Source organism: Glandiceps talaboti, chromosome 11 (genome assembly GCF_964340395.1).
Source record: "Glandiceps talaboti chromosome 11, keGlaTala1.1, whole genome shotgun sequence".
Lineage (NCBI taxonomy): Eukaryota > Metazoa > Hemichordata > Enteropneusta > Spengelidae > Glandiceps > Glandiceps talaboti.
The window spans coordinates 9708974-9735031 of record NC_135559.1 but is presented as its reverse complement, the minus strand read 5'-3'; the positions used below and the strand labels follow the sequence as shown (position 1 = coordinate 9735031).

Sequence of the window (26058 nt, the reverse complement as noted above, 5' to 3'; positions counted from 1 at the left end):
CTAAATTTCTTACATAAATCATGAAATTGCAAGACTATACCCTTACGGAAGGCATTCAGGTTAAATCTGGTATGAATATGGTATTCCCGCTATATTATGCTAATTAATAAAACAAATCTTATCATGTCATGTTATCGAAAACATACATTTTTTTTTATTTTGCCTCATCAGTGTTCCCTATACCTGATTGTGGTATTGGAAGAAATTCTATCAGTATTGACCCACTCTTGATAGGTACAACAACGAAATACATCCCCAATTGTGATCAAAGTATACTAAATTAAACTGTAGACATGTATTCCTTCCATTTCATGGTTAGTAGGCTAGCTATGCATGGAAGATGATGTAACTCCGTGGTAGCAAAGTAGTAGATATTGACATGCAGGATGGGATGTCCGTTGGTGGCGCTATTTGTTCTCCAGACAGTTTCTACCGCTTTTGTGTACTTTCCTATGTGCAATCTATTTCGTCAACTGCCAACATGTAAATTGTAATTTAAGACAATGATGTCAACTTGTCTCTCCTTGTCTCATTTAGGCTTGACTTTGATTAACACACAAAAAGAGCACCACATCCCAAAAAAATGAGTTCTTTGGTTATTTAAATATTCATGCCTTTTCTTTCCTCATTGTGTTATATATGTGTGTGTAACCTAATTACATTTTTCACTTTTTGAGTATAAGGTTTAGTTGTTAATATGTTTACATGTGTCGATTATTGCTCACAACAAGCCTGTAACGGAGGGTTGTATGTCGCCACCAGGTGACACGGTTGGGAGAGGTCACGACGCGTCGGGTTTTGCTCCGTCACAAGATCCATTAAACTGTTTCTTGAGTGAACGGAGAAACTTTGTTCTCAGTCTGTTATTTGTATTTCTCTCAAGATTTGCCGTAGAATGGCTTCTTATCCATTCTACATTACACAACGTACAACTCTCTGCTTCTATCACATTATTTATAGAGTTTATTGTGTAGCATTGTGAACTAGAACTTGATCGTGTGAATTCCTCCAGTTCTTACATGTGTTCTATTTTTAGCCGTTAGACGAGTCACCTGATGCATGCTGTAGTTTGGGACACTTTCAATCTGATTAAAATCCGACTAAGATGTCGGCTAATCGTTCATTGTTATTTTACCTCGATATTTTTGCTTGGATTGACCTATTGTCATTCATTTTACAGGGGGTCGCCACTCGCCAAGAAAGTCTAATTTCACCTCTTTTCACTCACAATATGATGGGTCTTAGCAAACATTGCTATTCATGACTTCTAAAAGCTTATTTCCTTCAGATAATAATCTTGTCAAATTGGTAATAAGTTGCAAGGTTACAACTATTCATTTTATTCATGAAATACTCTGTTTTCTCAACAAAGATATTTTTCTACAAACTTTCTAAACAGTTGATTCTAGCAACAACTCGTCCATATCTTTAGCTTGTAAATATGATCGCTGAGCATCTGAAATACAGATTTTACCATCTGAATGACACTTTTGATAAGTATCAAAGGCAACACTGTGAAGATTATTTGCATCCCTTTCACCCATCTGTTGTACAAATTTATATAAATAACCATCTGGGTTCTGTAGTAGTAGGTGAGGTTCATCAAATTCCACAACACGTCCCTCGTCTAATACCAGTATTCTATCTGAGTCCATGACAGTATTAAGACGATGGGCAATGGTTAGTACTGTACAATGCTGGAATTGGCTACGTATCGTCTTCTGAATCAGTGTATCTGTCCTTTAAGAAAATAAGAATATAGATCAAGGTAAGAAAGGAGAATCATATTTGAGTATGTACATCATTCCTATCTGGGTAATTACTTTACATATGACATGATTTTAGGCTCGAACAATGTTTAAGGTTCCCGTTTTAAGGTCGTACAATGTTTTAAGGATAACATTTGCAGGGTAATTTCAAAACGCATTGTGAAATGTACTCAACCACCTGGATTGGGTACGAGTTTGGCCTGATTGTTAGCACAACAGAACTGTTAAGGTTCAGTAGTGTTTATGGCATGGCGCAGTATCTGTCTGACTGTCTGTCTGTCTGTGCACAACTAAAACTCAAAAACTGATAGGTCGATTGTTGTTATATTTGGCGGGGATGTCACCTTTGGTGTCTAGTTGGGAAATTGTTCAAACCAAAAAGATCACATCACAGGTGTGTGGTTTGGGTCATCTTTGGTCAATAAAACTTAACCTCTAAACCTATTGGGGCAGCTTGGTCTGGAATTTTGTGGGAACATTCTTAGTAGTATATGTAGTTTAAGATTTGTTCATAACATGTTGATCCCATCGATAATATGCAAATTAGGTCTAAGAATATGTCCTTTTGGACGAAAATCTTTAATGCCAAAACTACTGAGCAGATTGGGCTGGAATTTAATGGGGATACTTTTAGGATGTGTATGTGACGAACTATTAAGCATATAATGATCTCATCAGTGATGTGCAAATTAGGTGTAAAATGCAAAAACATGTCTCTCAAAGTACTTGGTCAGTGAGGCTGAAAGTTGGTGAGTTGTTACTAGCTATGTTATTCTACAGATGTTGTATAAGAATGTTGACATAATGTCCTAGCAACTATGACCACGCCCTTAGCAACAACCAAATGCCAGTATATTTTGCTAAAATAACAGCATCTGGTTGGCAAGTGAGTAAATATTCACAAAATGTATGGAAATGTCCTGAGCAACAAGACCATGCCCATAGCAACAGCCAAACGATGGTGAATTTTGCAACAATATCAACTGGGATTCATGGCCAAGCAAAAAAGCATTCACAAATGTATGCGAATATTCTAGCAACAAGCCCACTCCTATGGCAACATCACAATGATTGTATGTATGGTAAAGCTAACAACATGGCTGGATAGGTAACTGGATAAACATTCAGCAAATGAACTCCTATACCTAACATGGATCAGCATGTGGATAAACATTTTGTGTGCTACAACGCCATTGGCCCTATTTTTATGTCTATGAAGCTATGGTAGATATCTCCATAGTACAGATAACATGTCAGAAGTAGCAATTTTTTGCCATACCTTATCTTTTACATGGCATTGGACACACACACAGACACTCTTTAACTCCATGTTATATTTCTTGGTAATTCATTACATTGTTTATTTTGCAACTTACAGTAGCTGTTCTCACATTTTTGGCAATGTTATCACTGTGCTTTGATCACACTTGCTAAATTGGAAAAACTTGTGTATGCCTTAGGTATATAGAAAGTTTTTCAATGAAGAGGATTTAGAGACTCGCCTTGGATCTACATTAGCTGTAGCTTCATCTATGATAAGTATTTTATTATTTCGTAGAATAGCTCTGGCTAGACACACTAACTGTCTCTGACCAACACTCAGATTTGTTCCTGACTCAACAATCTCTGTTTCAAGTCCTCCAGGTAATTCATCTATTGTACTGCTTAATTGCACCTGGTGACAGAAAAATGTATAAACATTTTTTCAAACATTTTTTCAATGATTGGCTTACTAATATTTTATTATAGTTACAAAATAGTTTGGAGGAATCGTTGTGACAAATGTTTGACAAAGGATTTGCCCTTAGAATGGGTTTTGTAAACCGACATTCGTAATAAAATTTCCAACATTTCTAATTACCTGCCAATATTTGTAATAAACTGACGACATTTCAAATACATTCAATTGTTATAAACATTGTCGATATTTCTAATACATTTCACACAAAAAATACTACCGTCTAGCTTATGGATCTTAACCGCTACATATCTTTTAAAGATACTATTAAATTGAGCTATATTTGTTTGAAATTATTCTTGATCCCGTTATTCTCCAAAGTGCAACTTACCTGTTCTAAAGACTTCCAGATGTCAGTGTCTTGATACTCAGTAAATGGATCCAAGTTTTTACGAAGAGTTCCAGTGAACATAACAGGATCCTTGGTGAAATTAAGTAAAACACACATCTTTATTTTATTTAAAATATTTGACGGTTTTTTGATATTCTGGTCTTACGTGAGCATGTGATAACAAGAAAATAATGCATAAGAAATATTTTGTCACGCCATATTCGTTACATATACATCCCCGTTGCTTTTTCTACAACAGACGCATTCGGAAAAATGATTTAGTGCATCTATCCTTTAGCTAACACTGACGATTGTATAAAATTCCCTGCGTGGCTGAAAAGACTGAACACAAACATTGATCGATTGTATTAAATAACCAACAGGTTCAATACTCAAGGCTTTCAAATGCCACCTTAGATAATCTTTTGGGTATACATACACTCTTTAGCAGTGTTAGGTGTTAGCAAGAGATCCATAGAAAACATACTGCAGAAAAATGTCTCAAGATAGACATCCTGGGCAATGATGTAGCATACAGCTGCAGTGTATTCTACTTGTACATACCTGTGGAATTATTGATATATTACATCTTAAATCATGTAAACCAATTTCACAGATGTCCACGTCATCAATCATTATAACACCTTGAGGTTCAGACATACGAAATAACATAGAAACGAGGGAACTTTTACCCGCACCTGTTCTTCCTACAATGCCAACCTAAAAGGAACTTCAAGTTAACTAGAGCACATATGAATTGCAATATACATGAAATATTTGGCTACTCTGAAAATAGGTTAATTTGTAAATTAGTAGAAGATTTCAGTAAACATGTTTTTACTGAAGTAAATTACATGAATACAGGTATGAATTACGCATGTGACGGCTAACAAGTGCTCTGGTGGAAGACAATTTCTACCCTACAGGAAAAATGTTTGAAACATAGTGACTTATATATACAATAGTTGGGAACTATACGTTTTATGGTGTGGTATAAGAATAGATCATTATCAAAAGAATGTACCTCATCGATTTTTGTCCTTGTTAAATCTTCTTTTGCACTAAATTAATGCCCATAACATCAGAAAAATGTAGTGAAACACAAATTCACAGAATAAAATATGTTGTAGCATTACCTGGAAGTAGAAGTAGGGGAAGGGAGAGAGTAGGGTTCTTGCTGACTAGTAATGAGTGTAGGAAGAGGGGAGACCGTTTGATAAAATGTTATGGTATGTTATACTGAGGCGATCACTAACAGTTTACTAGGACTATTCAATGTCTCTCAGTTTTCTTAGGAAATTTTACAAGTTCTCTGAACCTAAGATGCACATCCTCCATAAAGAGAAGGTATATGTCTGCACCTTTTCTTGTGATGTGATATGCAGATATATATCTTCAAGTACATATTGCATGTCTTCAGAATATTTAAAGTGTGCACCCTCCATGGTAATTACACCTTGCTTTGGCCAACATGAGTCTGGTTTGGTATCTGTTTCTAATGGAGCTTCTGGAGGAATGTTACTGTAAGATAATACTCTTTCAACAGATGTCATCTGTGTGAAGTAGGGAGAGTAAAACCACCATAAGCAAAAATATAAATTCATAAGGGGTTGTCACTTTAAGCATGTATGCGTACATGACCATATGTGTGTACATGTTTGAATGTTTGTTTGTATGTATGTATGTATGTATGTATGTATGTATGTATGTATGTATGTATGTATGTATGTATGTATGTATGTATGTGTGTGTATGTGTGTATGTATGTATGTATATATGTATGTATGTATGTATGTATGTATGTATGTACGTATGTATGTATGTATGTATGTATGTATCAGTTGTAACAGGCTCCCCTACATTCGGGTCCTTCTGCTGTACAACCTCAGTCAGCAAAGCCATGTAATATAACATTTCTAATACTAGTACTATGTACCTTTTAGCCAATAATAACCACCAGTTCTATCAATACAATTTCTCCTGTATTGGGTGTGATAACAATTGTTTAGCTTGGTTTAGTTACTGTACCTGATTTTCAACTTCAGCACTTTGTAGTGTCCACCACTGAACCAGTCCCAGCAACTTTAGAGAGTAAGTTAATGACAAACCAACTAATCCCCAATTTATTCCTATTAGAATACATCATAATACTATATCATATCATATCATAATGTCATATCATATATGTCATATCATATATTATATCATATCATATCTTATCACATAAACCCGTGCAAATCTTCATCTGCGTGACGTCAAACATGGCAGATCAAAAACCCATATCACCCTTGTTCTACCAAACTATTTTTTCTCCCTACTGTTCGAGTGTTCCTGCCAGTCCTATGTTAAGATCAAGTTATCGTAATAATTATGTGCTTTCTAAACGTAAGTGCACACATTACGTTACATATATCCTTGGGTGGCATGAGTTTGATGAGGTACTTTTATTTTTATTTGATAATTTTTATTGTATGTAAAAATCATGTAGATTACTGTATCGATGTAGCAGCCGGCAAGCTTACTTCCGATTTACCGTCGAGATCAGAGCTCAGAGCTTACACATCTTCAGCAAATATGATTAAAATTACGGAACAAAAGTCGTATTCAGACAAATTCTACTTACGTTTTAAACTAAATTTGATATTGCATGTATATCGCAAGGTTTAATACAACCGATAATTTTGGTTGAGAAACCACAGCATGCACAGTCTACCGTGTACATGTAGGTAAGTTTGACCTCTCGACAGGTCACGCGATTACGTAATTTGCATAGCCCTAGGGCGCCATTTTTTAATAGCGATGAAGAATCTAGTGCGATGAAATGATGCAGTAGTATTGTAAAATCGTGATAAATATATAATACCATGAAATAATTGTTAGTTTTACGTCATAATGCTCCTCGTACAAGATTCAGCGGACTACAAATTAAGTCCGTGGAATCATACTCGGAGCACATTGACTAACAACACTGATTTCATGGGATCCCAGATTATATATAAATATCATTTGGTAGTAGGGATGCAAATTATGTATAATTTACATATTGAAAAGTACATGTACAGATACAAAGGCACATAAATCGTGAACATTTGCTAATTAATTATAAACATTTCTGTGTATCATGAACTGATAAAACCAAGGAATATACCATCCCTAGAGCAGGGGGTTATTGGTTAATTCTATAGAACAGGACCCAGAGCAGGGGGTTAATTCTATAGAACAGGACACGACACAGCACAAGACAACACGACACACATGACATGACACGACACAACATGACACGACACAACACGACACGACACGACACGACACAACACAACACAATAGTAGGATAATCGATAAAGAATAAAACTAGTAATTATCCCTAAAGTAATGCATATGATCTGTCAGACCTACAGAGGAACTATAAGTGCCAAACTTGAAATTTCTGATTTTTGACGAGATGACTTTTTACCAATATCCAAAGTCAATATGAGTATGTATAAAAATATTGAATATGAATATGAATATGAATATGAATATGAAGTGTTGAACTTACTGTCCTCCGCCAAAACACAAGAGAAGGCTACTGCTGTCGTAAAGCAAGCACACAGAAAATCAATACGCATGGAAAACCATCGACTACACGCCAAAAACAGAAACCATCCTTCAGTGTGCAGATCTTGGTGAGAATCAAATTCTTGTACAAATACAGTTTCTGCGTTAAAAGCACGTATGGTACATAGTCCTTGTAGAGATGCTGATAGATGGGAAAAGACTGGACTACGTGCTACAATGAAAGGAAAGTAATGGTAGAAATTTACAATTTGCTAATAAACTACACAGTGTTTTGTAATAGTGCATCAAAGTAGGGAAAGGAGAAATTTACAGTCGACACAAAAAACTCACTGTTACCTTTGAACTCTGAAATATAGTACGTATATTAATGCATAAGAGCCACATCAATTATATGAATTCGGCATTAACCAACACAAGTCACTTGTTATTCTAAAGCCATGAAGGATATATCAACTTACCGACTCCCTCCAACCTTTTTATGTCTCTTGATGTTGCAAGATAATATTTCCTGAGATACATAAATAGTATTACCAGTGGCACGGTTGGTATAAACAGCCATGGGTTTATGACACTGGCTACAATGACTAGACATGGAATTTGAAATCCAATCTGAAATGATAAAAAAGAAAACGACATTCAGATTGAATCATACTATCCAATGACGAGATTAGGTCACCCGACGTTCATTATGACTATTACTGTGATTGAGACTTATTGTTTATTAACTGTTAACATCGATAATGACATAGGACAAAACAAAATATGGTTTATTAATCAACAATGGTAAATGACCACCTGATCAGTTTTTATTGATTCACAACATGTGATCATATGACATGCCATACCATGCGTTTTGTCTCAACTTGCATTCAATAGACGTTTATATATAAAGCTTATTGATTAATCATAGTATATCAAATTTCGCGCGTTGTTTTACCATATATTCAAATGACCTGAAATATGTCTATAATTATTTATTACTAGTCTCTGTTGATTCGTCAAACCTTTCTGTACATATCCATGCTGCATAACATCTGATAGTGATGTAAAGCAATAATAAACTGAAACATATTTTGTTCTTTTGTTCTTCCAATTTACTATACACGTACTACTCCAAAGAATGTGATAGTTACAAAATTCACAAGGACTGTTTTATTCTCAAAAGTTTGTCAAATAATTTTGAGTGATGATGTCATACCTGAACGAAGTAGAATAATGACAACGGCAGAACTTCATCCATGTATCCTATATCTCTAGAGAACCTGTTTAAAATTCGACCTGTCAAGAAAATGATCAAGGAGAGCACAACTTCACGAGATAACGATATTAATGTCATAAATATTTGGTTTTTGAGAGTCATTTTGTAATTTCACTGCTTCGCTCGATTGCCACGAAAAATCAAATTGAGACTACCGTTTCACTCCTACTATTCTAGCAGTTCCTATTCCAAATACCCCCCCCCCCCCCGAGTACTCTATGAACTTCGTGAGATAATATGAAAACCATTAACAATATTGTTCAATACGACAATAAATAATGATATGATACCAATGAATTACAGCAATATTCAAAAGGTAAAGCAAGAAATTAGCACGGAAGTACAAACTAGTCAGCCTCGCCAGCACTGTTTGCAAGATAATGGAAACTATCATCAGAACAAACCATCTTTTTAGTTACTGTAATAAACAATTTGGCTTCATCAGTGGCAGGTCAACAGTGTCTACAGTTAATCAAGGTTCTTGATACATGGACAGAAACTCTGGACAATAAAGGCAGTGTAGATGTTGTGTTCTGCTACTTCATGAAAGCGTTTGGCAAAGTACCCCATGGTAGGCTTTTGAACGTGTTAGGATACTATCCCGTGCCAGACGCAATGAGAGTATTTCTACTATACAGAAAACACAGTGATAGTTAATGGTGAGTCATCAATTTTGAATGACGTATCAGTGGTATTCCCCAGTATATTGGGACCCATCTTGTTCATTATCTACATTAACAGTCTACAAGATGCTGCCAATAACTCTGATGTATTTTTGTTTGAGGGTGACACTGAAACATTCAAGTATATATCAAAAGAAGAGGACTGCGACAACTTGCAAGCAGACATCAACAAATTATGTAAGAATAGACAAACTACTCTTCATTAATGTTTCATCCAGACAAATACAGTGTTATGCACATTGGTAAATCACAGAGTTTAGCAAGAGATTATACCATGGGCAATACAAATGAAGTGCTAAAAACAATTACAGAGAAAAAAATATATGAGTTTCAATAGAAACAATTGAATGCTACAAACTGCTTACTGGGAAAGAAAATGTGGACTACAGTCAATTTTTCCAGTTATCTACTACTACACATCTCAGAGGACATTCACTTAAACTGTATAAAGCAAAGAACAGATTACAAGGGAGACAGAACTTCTTCAGTCAACGCGTTGTCACTCAATGGAACCATTTACCGGACTACGTTGTGACATCCTCAACCACCAACTTATTTAAATCGAACTTGGACAGTTACCTGAGTAATAGACATGGGGTTTATCAAGCATAGCTTGTTCTTACCCATTAATTCAAATTCAAATTCAATTCAATTCAAATTCAAATTCAATTCAAATTCAATAGACGGGGATCTTCCATTTGCAAGCCATATCTCATCAACAATTAAGAAAGCAACTCAACTATGGGCCTCATCAGAAAAACTTATGCACACTTAGACTCTTTACCTGTAGATGAATAATCATGAATATGCATTTAATGAATATACATTTAATAAAAACAAGTGTTGGTATTTTACTGCATTATAACATAATTCTGACGAAGGCTCAAAAACAAAATTAGTATTCCTTTCAATAATACAGACATGAAATCATCGAGCAACAATGCAAAAAGTAACTTACCGACTGGATTGGTGTCAAAAAAGTATATAGTAGTTCGGATTATTGCCGCAAACATTCTGTTGTGTAAGTTTTTTGACGCAGTAACACACACTCTGAACGTATATATGGCCCTGGCAAGCCCAAAAGTAAATACACCAACGACCATGGCAGTATATATCAAGATATTCGTTTTTGTATCGAAATCTAGCAAGTCCACATCTTCTGAATAAATCGTCTAAGACGAAGATGAAATAAGAAAGCATGAGAAAATCAGATCTCAAAAATATTTTCTCGTGTTCTGTTGACGTGAAATTCGTAAGACAGCAACAACAGTGTACACTTGTCTACTCCAATGTTGTCCCTGATTAGTGCGAGTACTTTCACTAAACGGCTTTAAAACCAAAATCATTCTAGCAGCAGTCACTTACCCAAGGCTTGTGGAAGAGTGCAATGAGGACGTTATTGCCGTACATGAACTGACTGACCCAAAGGTGGTGTGGCTGGTCACATCTTAAAATCACTGAAGTTCTTTAAAAAAATCTTGTTTTCATTTGGCCATGACTGCCATGGTCTTGTGATTATTAATTAAGGTATGAAAATTACAAAGTATGGTACAATATCACGGGGTTTTTTTCCAAATAGTGAAGCCTTCATCCGTTTGTCTCAATCCGTTTAGCGTTTAGATGTCAAAATGATATGCTAGATCAAAGATTGTGGTGTTCAATGATGTACATTTACCTGGTTAGTACTATTAGAAAACAAAACTAAAGCTGACAGAGCTGTGTGGTTTCTTTCCTCATTGGTGGCCCATATAGATAACCAAAGGTCTGACATTATTAACATTCCCTGTAGGTAGAAAAGAGAAACCAGTATAAATATATGAATCATTAGACTGGGAATAAGTACGTATATACCAGAGATTACATGCACCAGTGCGCGCGTATACGTCTAAAGGTATGTGTAGTGCAGAGCAATCCCAAAAAAATGCATCCCCATATGCAAATGTTATGCAAATAAGAACAAGATCATTCACTGAACATGAAGCGCATGATCGTACAATGTAATTTGTACAGATAATTGTTGTTTCAGATAACATATGTAATAATAACAACCCCATGCCGCATGAGTTCCAGTGTGGGTACTCGGGTATTTCCACTCGCGCTTGCAGTGTTTTCTGCAACAGTTTCACTCTCGTGAAAGTAGCAGAGAACACTACAACACTACACTACACTACACTACACTACACGACACTACAAGAACATGTGATAGATAATGAGATGCGCTGATGCTGCACTCGACATTTTTATTGCTCCCGTGTTCTTTGGATTTTGATGTGTTTTAATGCTAGTTGTTGGTTCTGCTTAGCAGCCACCTACTCGTGAATGTTTGGTGACCAGTATACATCATCTAAGAAGTTCGTTATCGCTGTCGCCGTCTAGCTGTCTTGGAGTTTTCGTGTTGTCATTACCTCTTTTCTGCCAGGTCACCATTGCTTGAGTCATGCCTTCATTAGCATACAGTGCTGCCACCTTGATGAACATTGGAAAGTATGTTGTCAACAATACTTCATTACTAAGAGTGAATGGTAACACATGGAACAGACTGAAAGAACTTAACATATGCACAACTCTTGCACAGCTGGCAGATTTAAGCAACATCCTATCAAAACTATTCTTACGCCATATCATCTGGATCTGTTCAACCATCAATGACCTGCCAATTACCAGCTTCGTAAGAGAATTGACAATCTTGTGACAACTGCTGGTATCAATAAAGATAACTTGATAATTCCTGATAGGATTGACTCCGTTAAATCCATCATAGGATATCGTCCAAAACCATCATCTTATGATCATCGCCAGGTAAATACGGATAACTTGACCAACATTATTAGATCGTCATCTTATGATCAGTGTAAAAATCTTTCTATGGGATTGTGGAATGCCAGGTCTATCAATAACAAAATTGCTACTGTGTGCGGACATATCCTCGAAAGTCAGACTGATGTATCTGCAGTGACTGAAACTTGGATAGCCAATTCATATAATAGTGCTGTCACTCGAATTCGCTCAGCCCTCTCTGGATATAAAGTACATCAGAATCCCAGGTCAATTAGGAAAGGGGTGGTGTAGCAGCCATCACAAGTAAACACCTCAACGTCAAATCAGACACTTCCTCCACTACCTTCCGATCCTTCGAACACTTGGATGTTTACATCACTCTTCCGCGTGATCTTGTTCATCTCGTCGTAGTCTACCGTCCACCGCCATCTCGGAAAAATGGCTTGAACGTGACGATCTTTTTGACCGAGTTTACGACGTTCATGGAGAGCATTGTGATTTCACCAGGCCGTTTGATTTTATTAGGTGACTTCAACTTCCATGTAGAGGACAAAACCAGCAATGACGCTCGGAAATTCATGGACTTGATAGAAAGCCTCGTCCTGAAACAGCATGTACAGGGCTCTACTCATGAACGGGGGCATACACTGGATTTAGTAATTACCCGTATACATGAACCATGCGCTATGGAATTTCAGCTCGAGGACTTGCTGCCATCGGACCACAGTTTAATCAGTTATAGACCTGATGTTAGCAGGTCTAATTTCATCCGCGATCTTGATGCTTATTTGAATCATCCTGCAGATATGAGTACGCACGTTTCGAAAATATGTCGAGCTGCGTCATTTGTTCTCCATAGAATTGGCCGAATTAGAAATATTTTAGATCGCACAAACACTGTAAGACTCGTGCACGATTTTGTAACATCACATCTCGATTACTGCAACAGCTTGCTGTTCGCTAACGAAGACAAGCACCTCTTTAAACTCCACATTTTAAAATACATATCCAGTAGTCGGTTTCTATCAGAATATTCAAATGTTAATATGACTAACCTGTGTGACAAGATAGACGGCTACAAGCATTATAAAACCACATAAACCACAACCAGCCTTGAAGTAGGATTTGTAGACATTCCATTCTACATAACCAACTGATCTATCTTCTTCTTGTTGCTTAGTAACATCCTCCCCTGGCTATAAGATAATCAGAATAACACATTACAATACAAACCTACATAATGAGCTATATTTTGATTGATAGAAATATTTATTGATGAAGGAGCATTTCCTATACAAAATCTAAATGGATTTACGTATGAAGTAAGAACACACGTATAAAGCCGTAAGAATTATGAAGTGTGCCTCTAAAAGTATGTACTTTAAGCATAAATAATCACACAGATTCTCTTCTCCCATGTTCAGTTGGGAAACGGGCAAGTGTCGAACAAATCACATCCTCCTGCAATCAGTGTGTCTCAACTGAATCTTAGAGAATGATCCAAATTTTGACGGAGGTGTCGAACAGACTGGAGGTGACAAAAGGTCCAACATTTAAATTCAGGTGTGAAAGAACTTGTCAGCTGTATACATCTAGCTGCCCAAGTTATGTAATAACGTCACTGTAGGTTGGGAATGTCGTATTTTTAACTACTACATTGGTATTAAGGGACGGATAGTGATTACAATGTACAACTTACCCACTCTGAATCAATTGATGCTACAGAATGCATAGAAGCGCTTATGCCTAAAAAACTAACTTCCGAATTGCTTCTCTCAATAGAATTTGTGGAAGAATCGTTTGAAGCGCGTAGTTTCTTCTGGGGGCTTTCATCTCCATCTCTTTTCAGTAAAGATGCAAAATCGACGCCACTTGCTGACAATTTATCATACGACCCATGCCCCACCATCTTCCCCTGAAATTAACATCATGAAAAATTGAATTGTTAACGGAATTGAGTTGTTATAAGACGCAATATTGTAGTAATTATTGCTGCAGCCTTTGAATGTCTACTGTCCTCTGCAATATTTTCTTTCTATTAGTTACATATTTACATTTTTACGCGTCCCCTTTATGATCTAATGTCCTAGAGCAGGTTACTCTCTATACATTAGAATCCCCCATCCGTTGCCAAATTGCTCTCAAAGCCATAATGTACATAATCCAATAGGATATCAAACGAGAAATCCCTAAAATTGATATTAATGAAATCAAATATAAACTTCTAGAAACTATTCTTATGTTCAACAATCATTGAAAGTCCAGATTAGTCCAGATTAATCCGATATAGAATCACATTCAATATTAGCTTTTCACCGAGGATAATACTAAGATTCCACGGAGCCTTAACTGATAAACCAACAGAGCCGTTCACATATGCCTTAAAGTGTATGATCTAGCAGAGTCTTTAACGGAACCATAAACCTAAAATTGTGTTTTCACACCAACTCTATTCGCCGAATGAAGAATAAGTGTTAAGTCCCATGTATCAAAGGAATGTATGGAATTTGGAACAATTACCCTCAGTGGCTGAACTTGCGAATTATTGCAAATAATAATTAATAATCTGAGGTGTGTTGACCTTCATCATACAAATACGGAACTAGCAAATTGGCGTCTATATATATATATTACATAACACATTCTCAACCTTGTGATGTCACTGCATTGTGGTTGTACACACTGCATGCATTCACAAGATTGCATTAAACTATTTTGGATCTGGTATTCCTGTACAATTATCAGAAAACTAGCCACTGAGTCTATTAATAGGGTACATACCATTCATTCTGCATCCAAGACTTTCTTCCTTCTCACATTTATCAACTACTTTTAATTGATGCATATTTGACCATTGAGTATTTTACCTGTTTCAGTATAAGAATATCACCCACTGCTCTCAGATACTGGAGTTGATGAGTTATTAGTATACAACATTTACTGGACAGGTGACCAAGTATACACCTGTAAGTCAAAGAATTATTGTTGATGAGTTTTTAGTATTCAAGGTTTTGCTGGATAAGTGACCTAATATGAAACTGAGAGTCAAAAGGTTCTATATGGCTGACTTTTCGTGTACACCAAGAATGTTAGATATTGCCACTATTGTGAGTATAGATAGTTTTAAGACCTTGTTACAACATTACCCTTTAATGACAGCACACACTGTTTGGGGACTGGCAAATAAAGCCCTAGCAATTTATTCCTTAACAGTCCTATATTTCCATTTTACCAGCTCTATCTCCTAGCAAAAGGTTGGATTTTATTAGTCTAGAATTGTCTTACTTGTTAAAAAGGTGTCTTCCTACAGCAGCGTCTACAGCACTGAGTGGATCATCCAATAGATATACATCAGCATCTGAATATACTGCTCTAGCTAGATTGACCCTTGCTCTTTGACCTCCACTTAAGGTCACACCTCGTTCTCCAACCATGGTGAAGTCTCCGTCTGGTAAAAGTTGGATATCCTGATAGCAGATGGAAATGGACGATTAATGGCATAATATAATTCTGTTAATAGTTTTGCCACATAAGGTCACTTCAAAGTGAATAGTCATCACAATATACATGTCGCTTTTGTAATTATATATGTTTTCATTACATTTTTTTTTTGCTTTGTTCCTCTATGTAAAATGTGTATTCAAGATATTGGCCAGTCTTCATCGACAAAATAGCGCCAATGACATTGTAGCACAACTGTAGACTTTGGGAAGTGATTGGTGTAATTTTGATTGTTAGCATTTTTCTAACCCTACAAGTTATTTTCATACCCATCTCATGTAAGATGGTGAGATTTATCATCATTGTAAATTACATTCTATAGCACATCGTGTTCAAATAGCCTTCGGTGTTTGGATTAGATCGTACCCTATGCTAGTGGCCAATATAGTGACCTAAACATTGCAATTTGGGCACTGTTCGTGTTTTCCCTAGGGCAATATTAGGGTATCACGGACATCAAGTTATCGGGGATTTACTTTGAGTGTAGAAAGAACATATGTCTGACATTAAGGTGTGTTATAAAATACATATTGCCTGGTCTTATTTTGACACTAGTAGTCCATATTGCTCCTTATGCTGTTACGTAGCGACTATTTCCCTTGGCTTTCTGCCACAGGAAAACGTTGCTACCTAACTGCCCTCGTAAATAAATGTCTACTAATAGCCAGGCAATATGTATATGATATTAATAACAATCTTCAAATATCAATAAAGAAAAAGACATGTAAATCAAAGATTCCTGCAAACCCGTATTGGAATATTGAATAATTCTGTACAATAAGTGTCAAGACCGTATATAAGCGACATTGAAATACTTACCCTTTTAAGCGCACATATCTCGATAACCTTGTCATATTTCTTCTTATCATAGTCCATACCAAACAATATATTTTGTCTGAAAGATGCCGAGAATACCCAAGACTGCTGGGATGCATATGCTACTTTACCCTTGACCTGTACTTTGCCATTTGTAACAGGCATTTCTCCAAGTAAAGTCATGAGAAGGGATGACTGTAAAGATATAAATAGTATTTGTACTCTAAAGCGAATAACACATTTTCGACAATGTGGTCTCAATGCAAAAATTAACAGTTCATAACATAAACTGTGTGTATGTTGCATGATGATTAAAATTGCAATGGTAACACAATACGATTTCCACTACTCAAAACAGCTACCCTGAACAATACCAGCACTCTGTATAATTAGAAAATGTAATCCATTGTTTTCTACATAGGGTCTGCAAGGTAAACTGTGAGAACTGTCAAGGGTTGTCTAAGGAATGCATCTCACATATCTTTGAAAATGAAGACCGAGGATTATCCATAAAATTATCTGAAACTTAAATCATTAAACATCATCAAGGGATAACCATACCTTTCCTGAGCCGACTGGACCAATGACAGCCATCAGTTGTCCAGGTTTTACTTCAAAGGTGATATCTTTCAAAGTCGGACTAACTTGAGTCTGGTAAAGAAATTTAGATGATTTTCTCACTTTACATTTATCGCATATAAACCAATTTTCAATCCAACCCTTGTATGAGTAATATATCAGACAGTTATTTCACAGCACACAAAGATCCGTTTTGGAAACAGTTCATATGTTATGGGACTATCAATGAATTTAAATATTAAACTTTTCGAATGATGAAAAATATAAATATAAATCCATACACGATTTATCGTCTTCCATTTTTGATTGAGAAACAAACATGTTTCGAACAAATCACTTGTCCTTCTTCTATTCAGTGTCTAACTTGATATGACAGAATGGTCCAAATTTGCTTGAGGTGTTGAGTAACCACATTTAATGCTAATGTAGGAAAATATGACATGCCACCAACCTGCAGTGACACTATCACAGAAGGTGGACAATTAGATGTACATAACTGACAAATACTTTCACACCTGAATTTACATATATCGATTGACTTTCACACCGCTGGTTACTCAACACCTCCAGCAAATTTGGATCATTCCGTCAGATCCAGTTAGAGGACAGGTGATTTGTTCGAAACATGTCTGTTTCTCAATCAAAAGTGGAAGAAGAGAACTTGTGTATGAATCACAGTGCTTCCATGATGAACATAGTGTTATAAATATTTGTTAAAAAAACTTTTTTTTTTAAATATCAAGTTTATTAATAGTTAATAAGGTTAAATTACACAAAATAATGCATTACAGTCCCATAAATTCAATATGTCGTATTGCCTTAATGCAAGAACAGGTTTCATTTTTTGTATGTAGTTTGTGGTGTTGAACACTGCATGTATTAGACAATACTTTTTCCTTTGCGTTTTATCTAAAAGCATTCTCGAGAGGTTAAAAGGTGCCTCTACTTATGTCTGTCTCAGTGTTAAATTTACCCAATAAAACGCTGTTCCATATTTTCAAATTATTTCGGCAATTGACACAAACTTGATATGATATCACTGATTACTCACTGTGTCCCAACTTCCTATGACGTCACGAGCACTCACTTCACAATCACTAGCTTTGGGTCGTAAACTGATATCCTTTCCAATAGTTGACTTATCCAACTCATCAAGTAAAAGGAATTTCTGCAATAAGGATGGAGTAAATATCTTGTTGATATAAAATAATGCACAGACTAGAGCGAGATGTGTTTTTAAGCTATTACAAATTTTGTCAACAGTCCACATATGAATATACCTTTCATTATTCACTTCAAAGTTTTCTTTTTTGAAATAATCTTATTTTTTAATTACAGTTTCAGGAAGTTAATTTCTTAACAGCTCACAATACACCAGTGACATTCCACAGATGTTGTGGGGAATACCAAAACCTGGCAATTAAATAATGTTTTGAGTGAAAATTGATGATACCTTTGAAGGAGAACAGGTTATGTTTGTGTTTGTGTTTGAAAGAATATATACAAGGGCCTAAGGGTTCACACGGATTGTTTCTATAATGTTAGGAGTTGGACAAAATACATAACCAGTAAGAAAAGGTATTGCCGTGGATATTCTTCGACTATGAGAGTTACAATTTGACGTTTCCATATTCGGTCAATGTTCACTTTGTGAGGAGAAAGGTCCTTTGCCTTTCAAGGAAATCTGAGATTGTGTACCCATTTTGTTAGGTAAATAGGTACATTGTGTTAGGATAGTTTATCTACGAACATTTTTTGCTAGTCATGCAGTGAGTAAGGGTTTACCGTTAGGTAGCCCTTTGAGTGACCCTGACCCTTTACATTTTACTCGGTGATCCTTTAATATTGAACTATGATTTCTAGCATAGCAAATAATATTATAATAGTGCTGAAAATGGACATAGCCTTCAATGATATATTTAAGCAATAACCCCCGCCGAAGGCGGGTATACACGAGATTTTGGTACAATTCGCGACATATAGCACGAGCCGAATGGCGAGTGGTATATGGAGCGAATTGTACCAAATTCGAGCGTATACCCGCCTTCGGCGGGGGTTATTGTTATTATATTATATCAAAATATGTGTCTATTTCTTCTAAATGTGATTCTGTGGTTATTTATATGCCTGAAAAGGCGAATTCGCATGTACGCAGAAAAAGATCGTCGGTAATAGATCGCCAGGAACGCGCATATTTTGATGAGTGGATACGTTCATGTCGCCCACACACACACACACTGCATGAACACAAACCATACACTGCATTGCATTGCATTGCATTGATAAATTACTTTATTTACATCATATAATGCATAACGAAAACGCGTTGAAAACTAGCAACAAAGAAAACGGGGCAAGAGGTCAAAGAAAGTAACAATTTTGATTGGATATTTACATAAGAACAATACAATCTTGTACACTGCTAAAAATAGATGTCTCGGCGTTGAATCAGTTGAATCGGAGAAAGCTCGAGACAGTAAATCAGAGACGCGACGTTACACAGTCTACTTATTTATTTGTTTTAAACCCCATATTTTCCTAATAGTCAAACGCCCCCCCCCCCCCCCTTTGGTTTCCACATTCAGCTTGTATGTACTATTCATATGCTAGTTTAGGGGCCCATTTTACCACTGCCAGCCATGGTAAAATGGGATTTTACCACAGTTATTATCCAATCAGAATGGCACATAGTAGCATGATATAATATAATGAACAGTTTACCATAGCAAAGAAAGCTCTATAGTCTTCCCAAAAAACCTTGACCTATCTAAATTCATGCCAAGCCTAGGAAACAGTAGTAGGTGTATTAATTCCCACATTCAAAATAGAATGATAGAACAAACCTGAATTCTTGCAGTAGAAACCAGTGCTTGCACCAAGTCCCGTACTCCAATTGTCATTAATATGGTAGTTGCAACCCTTGCATGGTATATAAGTATATACACTGGGAAAACTATTTTCGGTGAGAGAACGCCTCCACTCATTGAAATAGCCATACAAATAAATAGCATGATGACCAATTGCATGCATTCGGTACCACCCAAGTTAATTGCTAAATACTTCCCAGATTTATCAACGTACTTGCATTCTTTCCTGTGAAGACAAAATATCCAAACGACATGATTGACTTTTGAATATTAGTATCGTTACTTTTCTGATCCAACATTTCAGAGCTGTTGATGGACACTTCAATCAAATACTCAGACGAGACATAATGGTATACCGTCTTATATCACGTATAGAAAACTGTGATGGAGAGTGAATATCATGCTCAGTGACATAGGAATTTGAATCGCATATTACACACTGGTGGACGTTCACAACATATTTATAGAGTCAATTTAGTTAATTCTTCGTATCCAGTCCATAAACGGGATGTTTGTCAATTTGAATCACATTCGTCTTGTGGCCTAGGGGCTAGGTTTGGATAAACATACCAAATTGACAGCACTTTTATATTAATTATGATAAAAGATTTACATAACTTTATATCTGGATCCAATTATATGGAATAATTACGTGGCAAATGCTATCCATTGAGTAGCATTCCAATAAACCTTGAGAAGAGGTAGAAATCCTTGCGAGTTTTAAAAAGTTGCATTTTTGAGTGAATTGTTAGATTTGGAGTTTGAGTTCAGTTGCGAGAAAAACGAACCAAGTCTCCTTTGCTATTGTGCGTGAGTCTTGCTGTATTCTGTGAGATTTTACTTTCTCCCTGTGTAACTGACTATTCGGTAAATAAAATCTAGATTCTTATAACACATGTACACAGAGCAGAGCAAGTCTTTTGTAAACTTCACTCCGTGCCGGATGAATACAGCACACTAATGTCTACACATGGCCATGCAAACTAACTATATGATGATCATTTTGATTCAATATAACAGCAGCTGATAAAAACTCACCTTCGAACTCTTCGTATTAGGTCACCAAAAGGCTTTTCCCAGGTGTACATTTTAATAACCCTCATTCCTGATATAATTTCATTCATAATTCTAACTCTCTGGTCTGTCTGTACAGCTGTCTTCTGTCTACAAAGACAAGTCGTAAAGTTGCAATTGACGTAATATTTAACAGGAATGTAATCATTATAACGGAGAGAAGAATTCATAGAGGCAAGTAGACTTCTCAATTGGCAATTGTCTTATGTCGATGCTTTGTCTTGGGAAATAAAGGACTCGTACTTAACCTCACTCTTGGTTAAGAGAAAAGGTTTATGTCAACAACGAATCTTACAAATCTGAGTAGGGACAGAGACAGTTTATTTCATTGGACCAATCTTTTGTATCGGGTCAGTAATGTGTACTGTTTTAACGATATTGTTCCTCACCTAAGTTTTGAATATACTTTGCCCATGATAATCTGGAATGGTAACAAAATGAAAAGCCCTACAAAGCCAGCAAGGCAGTATGGACCAATCTGTCGCCACAGTGTCACAAGTACAGCAACACATTCAAGAGGTCCTACCCACACGTAGTGGAATGACAAGGGGAGCTGCGAAGCAAACATAGATATTACAATACAGAAGATATATTACGAACACAAATGTTTTAACTTAGCATACACACGTATGCAACATGTGATCTGTTTTCGACAGTGAAATTTGTTTTAGTTCTGTCTGTCTGTCTGTCTGTCTGTCTGTCTGTCTGTGTTACTGTCTGTATACCTACAAATATACCTCCATATGTATGTATGTATGTATGTATGTATGTATGTGTGTATGTACTCTCCCATGGTCTATAAGCAAATAAAAACCCACCTCATCAAACTTGTTAACATCATTAGAGAGTAGATTTACTATTTGTCCAGTTGTTGTTTGTCCCATTGCAATATGGCTCATTTTTAATGCCTGTAACAAAATTAAAACTTTTATACATGCCTATTTGCCTATTTGAAATATTATTTCATGACTACTAGCATTATCTTGAATAATCGATGAGTTTCGAAATCATAAATGTCTATATCTCCCCTTGAAGTCAGAGTATTTAAAGCAGTACATATTAACAACATGTCCAGAAACAATTAACCTGATTGGCTACAGTCGACGACTCAATGCCCAATAGTGTACCTTGTTAAGTTTACCATTTAAAGAATAAAGACATCCATACCTTGTTTATTATATGAAACTCGAACATTGACTTTTTGGCGTTGGCTCACCTCTGTTTCTGATGTCATACCAATGTTTTATGTTCAAAAACCTTTCAACTACTTCAACAATGCATTTTCCACTGACAAACCACTTTAGGTTCCTCAATTATTGACTTTGTCAATGGCAGATGTCACATTCTAGAAAGGCAACAAAGGCACTTATATATGATAATTTGGAGATATTAGCATATAGAATATAATCGTGAATAACTTACTTTCCTGTACACCAATGAACAGCATGAAATTCGCATACGCATTCCAATACGTTCCATTGCGAAACTGCCAGGATGACCAACCGTAACAAAGAAAAGGCTACACACTGCAATACCTGCTGCATACAGTAGTGCATCGGTCTGTGTCTTTGAAGAATCTGGTGCCAAACAGTCAATTAGTTGTGCAAGTAGTAATGCTGAAATGATTTTCAATGTTTCCTGTAGATGCGATGAAGGAAATGAATGTTACTCAGGGGTGATGATGACAAGAAAAGGCTTAGTGTACATATATTCATATAATTATCAAACATATGATGTACACGAATTTTTAAAGTCACAGTTCGGAATCGCTTAAAACAGTTGCCAGGAAAGATTACAGAAAACACTGGCCAAGATTTTTTAAAAATCCTATTGTGACTCAACTAATAAGATAGCACTAATACGAGAACCGGGGATTGGATCCAGACTCTAAATATTTGTGACACTGCACTTCACCCTGAACTACAGTGACATTGGAAATTACATTTAATTTTTGAAATTGCACTTCACCGAGTACAACTTGGTACCGACATAGGACTACTGACTTTAAGTTGACAATTACAAGAGTTGCAAAATGACACAAATATAGGACACATCTATATGGTCGGGATAACGTCAGTGAGTCTGGATCTTGGCTATACTACACACCGGTACACGACGGTTTTTTGTAAGGTGGTTAGAGCAGATTTTTCATCAAGTCGTTCTGTCAAGTTGATTCTATTTCTACAATTTAAATATTACATTCGATATGCATTGTTACCTTTAAAAGCACTGTTATTCCAAGCAACATAAACTTCACACCAAATGTACGAATGATAGCCTTTGCTAGACTCGCTTTATTTTCATTTTTCTTCTTATTCACTTCCTTTTTCCATTCTCTAAGAAAATTTAAAGGCATATATGTACATACATATTTTGTGTTATACATTATCAGATAGACATGAATTAGTGAATATGGAACGTAAACTTGCTAGAAATCATTTTGATAAGGCAAGTTGGACAACACATATTACCCCCCCCCCCTTTCCAATCCCTGAATTAATTACATGTTTGTAAATAATTATATTATTTTTTACTTACATTTTCGGGTAAAAATGGATAAGCGAATCAGAGTACGAAACGTGAACTTGCTATGGATAATTTTGATACGGCAAGTCGCGCTCGGGCAACACTAATTACCCAACTTTAAACCTCCTTGTCAATATCCATCAACTCAAATATTCATGAGTCAATATCCATCAACCACGAACTGAGACCATAATAAACCAGGTGTAAACTGAATGCTTTCTGTAAACGTTAAGATATTTGTTCCCACACACATTATTATTTGTATTCAAATATTATGAGGTTTGTTATCAATGGGGATACACCCCTCAATTGGCAAATATACCAAAATAAACGACACTTTATATCTTTTGATGAAATTAATTACCGAAGGCTTTACTTACAAAGCATACTTATTGTATTAGGTCCTCTAAGTCTTTTTGATACCCTTTTGAAACCTTACTACATACCTTTCAAGGCCATTTGACAATTTTTCAGCTGAATCTTCAGGTAAAGTTTCATACATATCTGCGACTTCCAGTGACCTTGAGTTGCCATACCGGAAAAGAGGATTTAACCACCTATGCAGAATAGATGAAAAGTAACTTTGCATTAATTCAACTTGTAAACTTGTAATAAAGCTGGGTATTTCAACATCATGATAGACACCCATATACACACTATCACCCACACACGTATAGTTCTGTAATTGGGTAGGTAATCAGTCAAATGAATAGCTATAAAATAACGTACAAAGTATTCTTTGAATGTCCTTTCTCTATTGTAGTCGGTGTAATAGGACTTCTGTTTCATGGCTTCTAGAAAACACGTTGGACAGAGAATGAGAAAGTAACAGGCGCTAATTAGGCAGATACTATGGTAAACATTTACTGATGATGTAGCATTCACAGTGCAACCTCTATCCTACCAGGTCCCAAACTATACAGCTGGGTTGACTGAAGCACAATCGTTATTCAAATCTTGGCCAAGGACTTTAGCCACTCAGAAACAAACGGCAGCGATGGGGCTCGAACCTGGAACCCGCAGATTCCAAGCCGGTCACGCTAACCATTCAATGTGAGATTTCCTTGCAAAGACCACATCTATTTGTAAGGAAATCTTTTATTATGCATGGGATCGATTGTGCCATATAATTGTACATCTCCAGAAGTGGGGGATACCATATATTATAATATGATTGCACATATAAAAATACAGTAGTAGTGGTAGGATGGCATTCCATGATTTTAGTATTTGAGTGTAATCGCCTCAAATTAAAGTGTGTTCCTTCGTGACATATAATCAATATTGTGTGTCAGCCAAATAATGATTTGCATGTTAACCTTTGGAATATACTCATTGACATGTCTGTCTGTTAACATGGCCTCCCAGGAATGCTCTGTTAATAAACGTCAAAGTAGTCGTGGTAGAAATAAATTACATAGTGATATCTCAGTAAGTGACACTTATATGTCAGTGTGTAAATTTAAAATTTTGAAACATATGCCATCGATAACGTCACAGGGAGCCCAGGAACCGTGTTACAAGCGAGCGAACAAACATACATAGTATTACATACATACATACATACATACATACATACATACATACATACATACGTACGTACGTACGTACGTACGTACGTACATACATACATACATACATACATACATACATACATACATACATACATTCTGCTCGTTCCCTTAACTCAAGAGACAAGGCGGGAAAATACTGCACACTGTTTGCTGTGTCGGATCAAACATGCATCACTGTGTATTGTCGGTTGTCATGTCTTTCCTGGTCGAAGACATTACACAGCAATGTGAATATGATTTAATCATTTAAGCAGACTACACTGTGCTGTATGAGAGATTAACCGGAATATACCGTAAACGCTGTAACCAGGCTTGCAGTGTTCGAAAATTATTGCCAATGACCTTTTAATTTAGTTCCACCATGGGTCAAATGTTCATGGGCACACACATGCCGTTGTCGTTATTCACCAGAGGGTGAAATTATACTCACCAAAATACAAGCCATGATAAATGGTTTGCTGTTGCTCCAGGATTCTTCTGTGATTCCGTTTTGAATTCCTCCATATCATATACACTACTGGTAACAACTATGACAGGTCACGATCGTGTAAGGTCTGCTCATCAAACGTATTGTCAAAAACTGTCAACAACGATGTCATATGAAACGCTTACCAGTCATAACGTCCCCGGGTCAAAACGTCCCCGGGTATGACCAAAACGTCCCCGGGTCAAAACGTCCCCGGGTCAAAACATCTCCGGGTCAAAACGTCCTCGGGTATGACCAAAATTTAACCAAGAGACTTGACTGTGTAACAGTTTCCGTTCCTTCCCTAAAACACGGTCAAGTATCGATGCCCATATTCCGAACCATTTTCTGTTCGTGATTTACATGCTCTTTTTCATAAAAATTGGAGGGCGTTCACCCACGTAGACATGAATATTTATATTGCGTAAATATATTATGACTCCCTTAAGTTTGTTTATTTAAGTAGTTAACCCCCCCCCCCCCCAAGTGGTTCATTTGAAATTCGTCAGTACAAGTTCTTGACAATGTAACACAAAACGT

General features: G+C 36.3%; 1 protein-coding gene across 2 annotated transcripts; it reads right to left on the bottom strand.

Moving 5' to 3' along the window:
• Positions 1-858: 858 nt before the first annotated feature.
• Positions 859-25669, bottom strand: LOC144442562 (ATP-binding cassette sub-family C member 4-like). 2 transcript variants are annotated; one of them, XM_078131941.1, is made up of 26 exons: positions 25483-25669; positions 23925-24035; positions 23171-23288; positions 22375-22590; positions 21771-21860; positions 21342-21505; positions 20917-21042; positions 19855-20104; positions 18063-18179; positions 16994-17083; positions 16436-16627; positions 15401-15582; positions 14983-15079; positions 13815-14030; positions 13171-13311; positions 11013-11120; positions 10296-10509; positions 8595-8674; positions 7855-8005; positions 7377-7607; positions 5867-5967; positions 5200-5391; positions 4403-4558; positions 3839-3928; positions 3272-3444; positions 859-1740 (listed from the first exon to the last, which is right to left on the bottom strand). In XM_078131941.1, exons 1-26 carry the CDS (start codon positions 25554-25556, stop codon positions 1392-1394), a joined length of 4029 nt encoding a protein of 1342 aa, XP_077988067.1. In that variant the 5' UTR covers positions 25557-25669; the 3' UTR covers positions 859-1391. The 2 variants fall into 2 exon arrangements, with proteins under 2 accessions (XP_077988067.1, XP_077988068.1); XM_078131942.1 differs by lacking the exon at positions 3272-3444 and having other exon boundaries at positions 1558-1740.
• Positions 25670-26058: the final 389 nt, after the last annotated feature.